Raw genomic sequence first — 12850 nt, forward strand, 5'->3', positions numbered from 1 at the left:
TATCAAGATATTTGAACTTTTTTGTGGTAAAACCATGTTAGAAACAGATTATTATTCAAAGCAGACTATTTTTTACAAATCTTAACACGTTTGGATCTTTGAAGTTAAAGTTTGTCTGCTATAAAGATACAATAACAAACTTTACTGTGTTTTCCTTTATAAAGTTTAGTTTCAGTTTAATTTATTTATTTGCACAAATAACAAGACAAACACACAGAAAGCATAAAGCATGAAAGGAGTAAAAATGATTGTAATATTGAGATTTTTAAAAAAATCCTTCAAAATAAAATTTAAAGACATCTCAACAAAATTAAAGTTTATCAAAGGAGGAAAAAAACACATTCGCATGAAATAATAACAAGATCTAAATGTTATAGCAATCAATCATCATATATACTGTATGTACTTCACTAGTGATTGCACAATAGTTTTGTAAGATAAGTTTTATAGTTTATTGCTTTTTTAAATTACATCTTATTCTCTTTATTGTCTATTTTATTTTATTTATTCATCTTCATTCATCTTCATCTCATTGCCATGTGCACTGGAGCATATTAACAATAATAACAATAATAATAATAATAACAAGAAGAAGAAGAAGAAGAAGAAGAAGAAGAAGAAGAAGAAGAAGAGACACTTTACAGAAGTAGAAAGAATCATAAACAAAACAAAAAAAAACAACAAACTAAAAGCAGAAGGAAGCAGACGACATTAATCACATATCAGAGCAATTCTTTAAAGGTGAGAATAATCAAGAATAGTTACACAAATTAAACAAATTACCATAAAAAGCCAGAAGATAAAAATTAGTTTTAAGATGTGAAAATAAAGAAAACAACTTGAACCATGAGCCTCTAAGATATTACCTTTACCTGTTATTACCCTATAAGAATGTTTTTAACATAACAAATATATAAAGTTACAAACAGATATTTTACCACATATCAACTGTAGGAGGTTCAGACTCATTGGAGGAATAAACATTTCCTTAGAAGCAACAAACGTTTCCCCAAAAATTTATTTATTTATTTTTTTTAGGTCTAATGTCCCTTTATTAACATTAAGGAGAAGAAGGGATGGATAAGAATTTTTATTCAGATGGAAGATTAAATTAATTTTCATGGAGATATGGACCCAAAAAGAATTAATTACATTTATATAAATTTATGCACAATGAGACCTGGGAATTGAATTTGCTGAATACTGAAGATGTAACGTGGAGCATATAAAAAACCTTAAACTGTGTTTCACGTAGACACATACAGATAAATACAGAATTAATTGAGTTTATGGCTTTATTCCAATCATCTTCATTCAAATCAATTTCCAACTCTCTTTTTTTCCATCTTAACTCTTATTTCCTTTATGTTAAATGTTTTTAACACTTTAGCACTTTGAGATTCACTCTGAATGAAAAGTGAAGTACAAATTGAATGCATTATCATTATCATTATCATTATTATTATCATTATTATTACTATTATTACAATGCAATACTGGAAGATGTATGTTTTGTTTAAATATTTTTTTAATTATATATATGGAGTCAGCCACTCTGTTATCTTTTTTAAAATAATATTTTATTATTTTAATAATAATAATAATAATAATAATAATGATAATGATAATGATGATGATGATGATTTTTATATTATTCGTGTTTACACGTGTTTTACTTCATATTGTCTCTTAATTTCAATTGTGGTAGAAAAAAATGGTTTTATTTTTAAACCGGAAAGCGGAACAAAACCGGAAGCACGCGTCGATGACGTCGTAACGTGGAAAACAAAAACAAATCGTGGTGTTGCGACATCTGTGTTGTTGTGTTTCGCGGTGTTTGTCCTGTTTTCTGCGTTTTAAAGCCCCCACATCGTCTCCAGTCTGCGTGTTCATGGTGAGAATTCACATGTTTATAAATGTCGAAGTAAAAACTGACCTGCAGTCGCGTTTATGGCGCTTTTTTAATCTGCTGCTAACGTGCGTTAGCTACCTGGAGCTAACGTCACAACAGTCATGTTTGTCTCTGTCCTCCGGCTCAGGTTGTCCTTCGGGTCCGGCTGCAGCTGTAGTTTACCGGTAACAGCTCGGTGACGGTGACGGTAGTTTGAGCAGCCATGGCTCAGCAGAGAGGAGTCAACAGCCTGCAGTTCAACCAGGACCAGAGTGAGTTTCAGCTACAGACATCCAACTAATCTAACGTCTCTTTATCTGCTTCAGTCTGACTCAAACCAAACGAGGCTTTCATATAACATTTCTAGAATAATAAAACCATTAAAACTAAAGATATTTACAACACTAAGTTTTTTCCAACTGGTGCAAATTACGTTCATGGAGAAAGATTAAAGGACAAGTTCACAATTTTCAAGTGTGTCTTAAACCAACAGTCAGGAGCCCAAATGAACATCAAACATGTTTTTCTTGCTGTAATCATTCCTCTGAAGCTAATATGAAGCTTCAGCGTCTAAATGAGTCAAATCAAGTAGATATCTTTCAACGTTACAGTCTTTTTAGTGCCAAAGTTCCTCTTTTTGTTACTATACTTCCACCTGCAGCTCAACAGGGAAACACTGTCCGAGGAAACACAAAGAGGGAATTTGATGCTAAAAAGACTGTAAATGTGTCAGATATCCACTTGATATGACTAACTCAGACTGATGAAGCTGAATAGAAGCTTCACAGAGACTTTAAAATGACTGTGTGGACACACTGTGGATTTTGGCCTCCATCACTTCCATTGAAAGCACATTTGAAGGATCTTTTAATATCCAGTATGAACAGGAGGAATGATTACAGCAAGGAAAACCTCTTTCACTGTTCATATGGACACCTGACTGCTGGTTTAAGACACACTGGAAAAACTATGAACATGTTTAAAGTTTGCGGGAGATCCGCTCTATAAACCTGTGGCTTCTTGACCTCTCCTGTCACATCTGTTTTATTTCTATTATCTGGTTTTTATGCTGTTATTTTATTATTACAACCTGTTATTATTAGCAGTGGAAACATTTAGAGCTTTAATGCAGCAGTGCGCTGTGAGGACAGTGTTTGCTTCCTCCTTTGTTTTTATGGCATTTTTCTTCATTATCATTGTTACATATCTGTGCTTTCTTCCCTTCCAACTTTTCCTCATAAGGCTGTTTCTGCTGTGCGATGGAGACGGGGGTCAGGATTTACAACGTGGAGCCCCTGATGGAGAAGGGTCACCTGGGTGAGTGGACGTACCGTGACTGACTGTCTGTTTAAAGGCTAGCTGAATGCTAATGAGACTTTATTTGTGTGTGTTTGTGTTTTTACAGATCATGAGCAGGTAGGCAGCGTGGCTCAGTGCTCCATGCTGCATCGATCCAACCTGCTGGCCGTCGTCGGAGGAGGCGTCAATCCCAAATTCTCAGAAATATCTGGTGAGTTTAGATGAAGTCACTTATTACGATAAAAGCTCAACATTTAAAAACTATCCAACATTAGTGTGTAACATTATGGAGAATTATTTTTCCTCATATTCTCCGGTTTACAGTTACTGTTTTGATAAGCGATTCATCATTTTGAGTCATTTTTTAAGAGAAAAAGTCCAAATTCTTTGATTCCAGCTTCTTAAATGTGAATATTTTCTGGTTTCTTTAGTTCTCTGTGACAGTAAACTGAATATTTTTGGGTTGTGGACAAAACAAGACATTTCCTTACATTTATAGACACCAAACAACTAATTGATTAAACGAGAAAACAGTGAAAACAAGTGTTAGTTGCAGCTCTACTCAGGTTTGAGACTTTTCTTGTGAAATCCTGAATGTTTTAATCTTTTCATGTTTCTGTAAATCATTCAGTTTAAACAATCTGAAGAGGAAAATTCCCAGGTTGTCCAGAAACTGAGCCCCAAATTGTTCCTAAATGTACGTTCATGAGTCGTTTTAGACCAAAGTGTCTGTCAGATTAATGTGTGACGTAATATTGAACTTTTATTCAGCTCAAACATGATACAAACTAAATATTGTTCATTTTTGTGCTTTGGCACATTTGTTACAAACATTCAAGCATCCAAACAGTTGAACAAACCAATTAAAATTACAAAAATGATTAAAAGAAAATATATCACAAAGCTGAAGAGGAGCTGTCTGCAGACGCCTTCATCAAGAACTGACGACACACCAGAAAATACACATTTCTTCTTCTACAAGCTTTTGAATGTTTTTTTTTCTCTTCTTCTCCGAGCTTTCTTTCAATTCCAACATTTTTATTTCCCACCATTATTAGTTTGTACACCACATTGTACTGTACGCCTTTATTAGATAGCAACAGTAGAGAGATGACAGGAAGTGAAGGGGGGGGGGGGATATATGTGGAAGGACATACAACACATGGCTCAAAACACACGGCAACAAAAAATGACACTAGAGACACAAAGATTAGCCGATGAATCAGTTAGTTGATCAGGAGAAAATTGATCTACTTTGATAATCCATCAACGGAGGAGTTGCTGCTGTTATTTGTCATATAGGATAGTGAGATGAATATCGTTGGGTTTTTAACTGTTAGTCAGAGAAAAACAAGGAATTTGAAGATGTTGTCTTTAAATTATAACGGCCATTTTTCTATATTTTCTGACATTTTCTAGACTCTTCAATTAATCGAGAAAATAATAACAGTGGATGATGAAATAAGCCCGACTATGTAAAGAATGTCCCTGGTTGTCATGGTTACTGTTTTCAGTGCTCGTCGTCTCACTGCTGACGTTTGATTCGGATCTTTTTTTCTTTCTGTGTGGAACAAACATCTTCATATCATATTTTATTCCATCTCAGTGCTGATCTGGGACGATGCTCGGGAGTCTCGGGACCCCAAAGACAAGCTGGTGCTGGAGTTCACCTTCACTAAACCCGTTCTAGCTGTTCGCATGAGGCATGACAAGTGAGTCCACTTTGTCTCTGTGCAGCTCCATGAAATAATAAATATCACTGAAGTATAATAAATATAATTGTTGTGTTTTTTTTGTTTTCCAGGGTCATCATTGTGTTAAAAAACAGGATCTATGTTTACAGTTTTCCAGAGAATCCTGTCAAACTGTTTGAGTTTGACACCAGAGATAACCCTAAAGGTCAGCCTTCCTTCTCTTCTTCTCTTTGTTTGTCTTCTTCTGCTTTTTTAATAAACGTAACTCTAATGTGTCGCAGGTCTGTGTGATTTGTGTCCCAGTCTGGAGAAACAGCTGCTGGTCTTTCCAGGTCATAAATGCGGAAGCCTGCAGCTGGTCGTAAGTCACAAACAAACAGAGCTTCTATTTTAAAGAAAACATCTCTGTAATTTAATGTAATAAACTTTATTTTTTCTTTAGGACTTGTCCAACACTAAACCTGGTACATCATCAGCTCCTTTCACCATCAACGCCCATCAGAGCGAGATCGCCTGCGTGGCTCTGAATCAGCCCGGCAGCGTGGCGGCTTCCGCCTCTCGTAAAGGAACTCTCATCCGTCTGTTCGACACGACGACCAGAGACAAACTGGTGGAGCTGCGCAGAGGAACCGACCCGGCCACCCTCTACTGGTACAGTCTGACCGGCTGATGTATGACTTTGTGTGTGCTTCAAGGCGTCAGTATGCCCCGACAGTAAGAGCAGTAAATCATGATCCACCCCTTTGTTCTCGAGCCTGGACCGAAGCATTTAACAACTAATGGTTGTTCTCCACTCGAAAACATGTTTTTCCTTCTTGTTCCTGCAGTTGGATGTTTGTTCTTCTTCTCTGTGCAGAATGATGTATGTGTTTGTTTCTCTGTGTTCACCTTAAATCTGTGACATCACAACCAGTTTGGAGCCAATCGTGGTCCAGTATGTGATTTATAACAGTGGAAACTCGAAGCCTCTGTTGCGCACAAACGCAGGAAAAGTTGATAAATCAACAATATTTACAGATTCAGAGATTCTGGATTTTAATGAGGGTGAAGGAGATGTTATATTAAGAATTTTTAACTAGTTAACTGAACTTTTTTGGGGGGGAAAACCATATCTGACACAAATTATTAATCCAAGCAGAGGATTTTTTTACCTCCTAAAACATGTCTGGAGGGGATCTTTAAAATTTATAAATGTAGTTTTTTTTTCTCTCAGTTTCAGCTCCATCCAGGAGGTTTTTTTTTCTGAACCTTAAAACTGAAGTTTTCCCAAAACAGTCTCCAGAGTGAATAAATCTTCATCTTGTCAGAACAACGTTGAGATCATAAAATAATCATACGATCAGTTCAGCGGTTTGAGATCGACCGCTGGTTAACATGTAGTATTAAAGAGCTGCGATCGTATTACCGCGTCTTATTCTTTCACTCGTCTGACAACCAAACCACAAAAAAATTAGTTTGTGTATTTGACTGAATTATAACACAGTGATGACAGAGAAGCAACTTTCTCTAATCTGATCACTAATTATAAATGTTATTAAGCTGGTCTTCTTGATCATAAGATAATGATTAATGATGATGTTTTGTTGTTGTTGTTCGTCAACTGAAAAGAGAACAAAGAAGAAGAGATGCAGCTGTTTTAATGTCGTTCAGCATTTTTAAACTAACTGTGATTGTGAGAATTAGAGCTGCAACGATGAATCGATTAGTCAATAATTGTTTTGAACAATTGTTTAAATCATTTGTTACAGCTCGCCAGGGGAAAGGGAAGCAACATAAAACCAGAATGTTGATTGGTTAAACAGTTGTTTATTGCTGGGAAGGCCAAACTACTAACTGAGGGAGAGGAGCCGCAAAAAAAACAATATAACCAAATGTAGTGACTTGATTTCGACTGGGCTGTTACCCAGATATGTAATTGACGCGTCGTCATGTAGTAAATCAAACATCTTCCGACTTGTGCTTGAGATGTATTTATTTACCACTATGTACCAATAAAGCCTTTGCTATACACACACTCACACCTATAACTTGCATGAAAACAAACAAAAAAAGGCTTAAAGATTAGCCTCTAAAAAAACGGTGTGCTTCTCCCGGTAAGCAGCACACCTGAGAAGTAATCTCCTCTTCTTCTACATATGCATTTCCATATCCTGCTGTCCAATACACAACCAGGCAACCAGGGAATGACCTTAACACACACATAGATACAAATGGCTGTAACAGCAAAAGAGTAGGGACAGAGTGCACAGTGAACTCAGCAGTCACGCATTTCTCTGTTCTGTATTTCTCTGTTTAGCATCTTCAGGCTATGCTAACCCATTGTTGCTAACTTTGGAGCTAACCGCCTTTACTTTTCCAGCATTTGGGGAACAACAGATGTGACTTTTTAGCATTTATTAACTGACACACTGCAGTCTGTACTGTACATTTATTGCCAGACTGACAACTTACTACTAACCTTTTCCTCTGCTCCGCTCACATCCACCGTGACTTCTCTGTTGCGCGCTCTTTCCCGCTCGCTACGCAAACATACTCCTTAACGGAGCCGCGCGACCAGTGGTTTCCCAGGCAACGACAGAGGTTGGCTCACATACCGGAACAACGCTGCTCAGAGACTCCCAAACAATTTTTTTTTTTTTTGGCCTGGCGGGGGTTCTCGTTGTGTCATTATGGAGAAACACAGATTCAGTAAACGTTCAGTAACCGTTAAGTACAGTTAGACCCAGCAGTCTTCATCACGTTGGGCGAGTTCAAAGTTGTGAAAACAACGGGGGTGTTTTGAGTACACCCCCGTTGTTTTCACAGGTAATTTGTTAGTCTGTCCCTCCCGCCGCAGGAAATAATGGATTAATCCTGGAAAGCCGTTGATGTCGCACTTTTTTATTTATGAAAATAACACAGAGATTATTCGACCAATGAGAATTTAGTCAGACGAGAGCATATCGACCAGTCGACCAGCAGACTACAGCCCTACTAAACTTACTAACACAAAGAAAACAACAAAGCTAACACCTCACTCTCAATGTCTAGTTCTAAGCGGCTTATAAAATATCACACCAATTTTCATACAACAACAACAAAGAGAAGCACTGGCGGCTGTTCCCTGAGTCCCGGCCGCCCCGGACTAGCGGGCCGCCAGACATTTATTTATCAATTCGGCACACACGGATCGAAGCCTCGCGATTGGAGGGCTGGCTTGAGCAGGGGGCCACTCAACTCAGGAGGAGCCTGGATGACACATTTTTCAGGCAAAAGTGTCAAAACATTTTCTGGTTCCAGCTTCTCAGATGTGATGATTTCTTCTTTTCCTTCTATATCTTAAAGTTTTGGTTTGTTAATCAGACGAGACGAGCGAATTGAAGACGTCAGGGTGTTCTCAAATGAAGTGTGAATGCAATTCTTATTACTCAGATTAATAAATAATGAAAGTCATTAGCTCCAGTGAAGCTCCAGTGAGAAGCAGCACGCCTCCGTTCTGTCTTGTGGAGAAACACTCACAGTTTGGTCTCTGACAGCATCTCTTTCTGCTTTGTTTATTGTTTTCCAGCATCAACTTCAGTCACGACTCCTCCTTCCTTTGCGCCTCCAGCGATAAAGGAACAGTTCACATCTTTGCACTCAAAGACACCAAACTGAACCGCCGCTCAGCGTAAGAACCACTTCTACAAATCAGCTGCTTTTCTTTAACAGTCTGCCAGTCTAATGTGTCTCTGTATTCCTCTTCCTGTCGCAGGTTGGCGCGTGTCGGGAAGGTGGGCCCTGTGATTGGTCAGTATGTGGACAGCCAGTGGTCATTGGCCAGCTTCACCGTGCCTGCTGAGTGTGCCTGTATCTGCGCTTTCGGAAAGAACACGTCCAAGAACGTCAACTCAGTCATCGGTGAGGAAACGATTTGTTTTCAAGTGAAGTTTGTCGTCTTCACACTTGAGTCGAGACTGAATTATTTGTCTCTGGGTTGATGTGATGGCTTTCTTATATCATGTTATTACTTTATTTTGAAATAGTATTATTTATAGGGATGCACGATATTGGGTTTTTTGCCAATATGCAGATATTTCCAACTCATTGTGGCCGATTGTCGATGCCAATATATGCACATTTATTTTTTCCAGCTGGCTGAGGAGACTATTATGCATGCAAGCATAGATTGTACTAAGTATGATCAAGAAAGACAATATACGGAGGAAGAACTCAGAAGGACTCGGTGCTCCGGTTGGATCCACATGGTTCTCCATTTGGATCCAACCGGAGCACCGAGCCCTGTCGGGGTGAAACAGTCCGTCAATCGGAAGCACAGTCAGGCGGCGGAGGAGAAGACGACATATCGGTCTCTCATAATTGGCAGAATTTGCTGATGCCGATATTTCGTTTTAGAGCTTTTATCGGCCGATACCGATGACGTGCCGATAATGTTGTGCATTATTTAGTAAATTCTCAAATATTAGCTGAGGCTTTTATTTAAGAAGCAGGTCTTCATTTGAAACAAGTTTATATTCGAGACAAACCTTTAGTTTGATTTTCTCCCTGTTTTATAAATGTATTTATTCATATTTCAACAGATCTTTCTGTTTTAATTTGCTGTTGACATAAATGAAACAGCACTTTGTTTTATCACTTGTTTCATTAAATTGATTTTAGTGTTTATTTCCGCAGCCAGAGTCATGTCGTTCACTCCATCGACAGAAAAATAATCAGCCTCTATTTGGATAATTGATTCATCTTTTCAGTCATTTTTTTAGCAAACGTTACCTGACTTCAGCTTCTCAGTTGTGAGAATTTGCTGCTACTCAAAACTGAATTTGATCTAATCGTCAATCTTTGCTATTTTATGAAATATCAGATAATTTTGACTCTGTGAATCTATTCAAATAAGACAATCTGAGACGTTTAGAGGTCAGAACTTATCTTCAAGGTTGTGAAACACTGATAGAAAACTGTTTATCTTCAGGTTTTGGTCAAAAGAAGCAATTTAATGACATCGTTTTTGTGTCTGAGGAAGTTTAATGTTCCTTTTTAACTATTTTCTGACATTTTATAGACTTGATATTAGAACTGATAATGATAATAATCGTTGGTAGCAGCCTGACTTGATGAAACGCACCACTTCCTGTGCAGACGTGTCACATTGAAAACCTTTTTAACGCATTAAAGGATGACGACCTCCCTCTCAGATCTCAGAGCTTTAATGTGAAGCATCTGAGTGTTGAGCTTCACTGATGCAGGAAAAAAAAAACTGTAAAGTAGAAGCGACTGGAAATGATTAGAGAATAAAAACAGTGTTTGTGTTAAAGTGTTTTCAGCAAAGTGATGAAGATGACTCACTGTTAATCACTCTAGACTTTAATAAAAATCTCCTTTTGTTTTCTCTTCTTCAGCTGAAAATCTATAAAGTCTGTTTGACGCCAAATTATCTTTTAGTAACGTTGGCCGAACAAAAGTTTTTCATTCTTTCCTAATTACTCTTATTGTTCTTCTGTCAGTTTCCTTTTTTCTTATTAAATTGTAATCAGCATGTTTTTGTCCCACAAAGACGTGATGACAATGTGTCCTTCATATTGTTTATTCACACCAGTCGAGTCAGTGTTCCTGCTTTAAAAAACACAAAGATGATATTTAACGAAGGCTGCAACTAACTGACTAAATTATCGATTAGTCGTTTGGTCCATAAAATGTCAGAAAAAGGTGAAAAATGTTGATCAGTGTTTCCCAAAAGCAGAAGACGACGTCCTCAAATGTCTTGTTTTGTCAGTTTACTGTCATAGAGACTAAAGAAACTAGAAAATATTCACATTTAAGAAGCTGGAATCAGAGAATTTGGACATTTTCTTCATAAAAATGACTCCAAATGATTAATCAGTCATCAAAACAGTTGGCGGTTAATTTAATAGCTGGCAACTAATTGATTAACTGACTAAAGGTCTTTGCACACCAAGTCCGTTTTTTTCATCCGAAATTGTCGCACGTTAAAAAATAAATATGACATCATGTTGTGTCAATCACGTTTACACACCGACTCCGAAAGTTTCGTCCGTCATTAAACTTTTCGGAGCAGGTTCAATTTTCTGCATTTTTTTGCATCCGTCAAAACCACAGACTGTATAAAAATATGGTCGTAGTTACCGTGACGTCACTCGTTGGTTTCTGAAGAGCGGTTTTGAAGCTCAAAGTGAGCCGCTCCGGCCGTCGCCATCTTGGCAGTGCGTGACGCTGCCTAACTCTCAGCCAATCAAAAATGGGCAAAGAGGCGGGCCGAATGGCTGAAACAAGCCACCTAGCGGCTGGCGGACCTGTCACTCAAAGCAGCCATGTCCTTCATTATGCAGAACTTTACAGCTTAATAAAATTTAAACAGGTGAGTTATAAAAAAATTCACCTCCGTACAGTTTAATTAGCTACAGAGACCAAAACCGTTTTTTGCACCAGGCTGTAAACATGTTTATTTCTGCTGTAAAGTTGGACATTTTAACATGGGGGTCTATGGGGACTGACTCGCTTTTGGAGCCTCAAGTGGCCATTCAAGGAACTGCAGTTTTTGGCTTCATTTTACAGCCCCGGAGGTTGCCGCTTGGTCAAAAGCCTTTACAGAGTTGTTTGACCACTCAGAGCCACCGTACACACAAACAACACAGCCTGGAAACACTGATACTATCAGCTCCAGCAGAGAAGTTACACACAGACTGATCACAGGACGACTATTGATCATGATCTTGTCTGTATGTTGCAGCGTTTTGAGGCTGTGCCCTGAATATCTGCTGATCCAGTCGAAAGGCTGATCATTTTGTCTCATATTGCGAATTTTTGCAGCAAATATAGTAATAAAATGCATCGGACTCAGTGTGCGAGGTTTCTGTGCGTAACGATTTTTGTCAGATGAAGGATTAAAAAAAGGCATACGAAAAAACGGACTTGGTGCACAAAGACTATAAGCTTTACATTGAATTTTTGCTTCTTTCTCTTCTCGTCCTGCAGCCATCTGTGTGGACGGGACCTTCCATAAGTACGTGTTCACTCCTGACGGAAACTGCAACCGAGAAGCCTTCGACGTGTACCTGGATATATGTGATGACGACGACTTCTGAGGCTGCCGCGGAGAGAAAGAGAGAAAGCGGTGGAGAAACATCATCTGGAAGGACAAAGTCAGACGTAAGAACAAGGAGGAAATGTGACGACGATGATGTTGAAGAAGAATAATGATGAAAACGACTGATGAGTTAATGTTTATTGTTGGTGTTCTGGAGACAGATGGACCTGTGTTCAGAGAATCAGAGAGACACGTTTTATAAAGTCCTTTGTCTTTGTAATCAGTTGTATCTACAGTATGTAGCAGTGTGAATAAAAATAAAGTTTTCTATTAGCCTACATGAGTCCGACTGGTCGATTTATGTGACAAATACACTTAAACCTCAGAAGTAGTTTGCTGTATTTATGAGACATTACCTGTTGAAGTCGAATTGAAATTCATTTTTAACTTCTATAATTTCTTAGTCTTCTTACTACTAGCATAGTCAGCTAGTGATAAGCTCCTTAGCCTTTGAGATAACGCTTATAGCAAGCTAGTTAGCCAGACATGCTAACGTTAGCAGCTTAGGCAAACACAGTTCCTTGAATGACCACTTGAGGCTCCAAAAGGGAGTCAATCCCCATAAACCCCCATTATGTTATGCATAATGAAGGACATGGCTGCTTTGAGTGACAGGTCCGCCAGCCGCTAGGTGGCTTGTTTCAGCCATTCGGCCCGCCTCTTTGCCCATTTTTGATTGGCTGGGAGTTAGGCAGCGTCACGCACTGCCAAGATGGCGACGGCCGGAGCGGCTCGCTTTAAGCTTCAAAACCGCTCTTCAGAAACCAACGAGTGACGTCACGGTAACTACGTCCATATTTTTATACAATCTATGGTTGAATCCTCTTCTTACAGTTTTGCTTTTTGGTTTTAGAAAGGCAAAACAAAACTGCACCATATGATTAA

General features: G+C 38.4%; 1 protein-coding gene across 2 annotated transcripts; it reads left to right on the top strand.

Moving 5' to 3' along the window:
- The first annotated feature begins 1741 nt into the window (after positions 1-1741).
- Positions 1742-12243, top strand: wdr45 (WD repeat domain 45). Of its 2 annotated transcripts, none has more exons than XM_067574343.1 (11): positions 1742-1894; positions 2040-2163; positions 3134-3208; positions 3297-3401; positions 4797-4902; positions 4995-5089; positions 5166-5245; positions 5327-5535; positions 8432-8533; positions 8618-8763; positions 11854-12243. In XM_067574343.1, the coding sequence occupies exons 2-11, from the start codon at positions 2115-2117 to the stop codon at positions 11961-11963; spliced, it is 1077 nt and encodes a 358-aa protein (XP_067430444.1). In that variant the 5' UTR covers positions 1742-1894; positions 2040-2114; the 3' UTR covers positions 11964-12243. The 2 variants fall into 2 exon arrangements, with proteins under 2 accessions (XP_067430444.1, XP_067430445.1); XM_067574344.1 differs by having other exon boundaries at positions 1759-1894; positions 2012-2163.
- Positions 12244-12850: the final 607 nt, after the last annotated feature.

This window comes from Thunnus thynnus, chromosome 19, assembly GCF_963924715.1.
Source record: "Thunnus thynnus chromosome 19, fThuThy2.1, whole genome shotgun sequence".
Lineage (NCBI taxonomy): Eukaryota > Metazoa > Chordata > Actinopteri > Scombriformes > Scombridae > Thunnus > Thunnus thynnus.

What these genes read in the sequence shown, in the direction of transcription:
- wdr45 (XM_067574343.1), top strand. Translation starts at nt 2,115, where the DNA reads ATGGCTCAGCAGAGAGGAGTCAACAGCCTGCAGTTCAACCAGGACCAG. An exon ending in GCAGTTCAACCAGGACCAGA is followed by an intron (nt 2,164 to 3,133) that starts GTGAGTTTCAGC and finishes TTTCCTCATAAG; the next exon opens with GCTGTTTCTGCTGTGCGATG. An exon ending in CAAATTCTCAGAAATATCTG is followed by an intron (nt 3,402 to 4,796) that starts GTGAGTTTAGAT and finishes ATTCCATCTCAG; the next exon opens with TGCTGATCTGGGACGATGCT.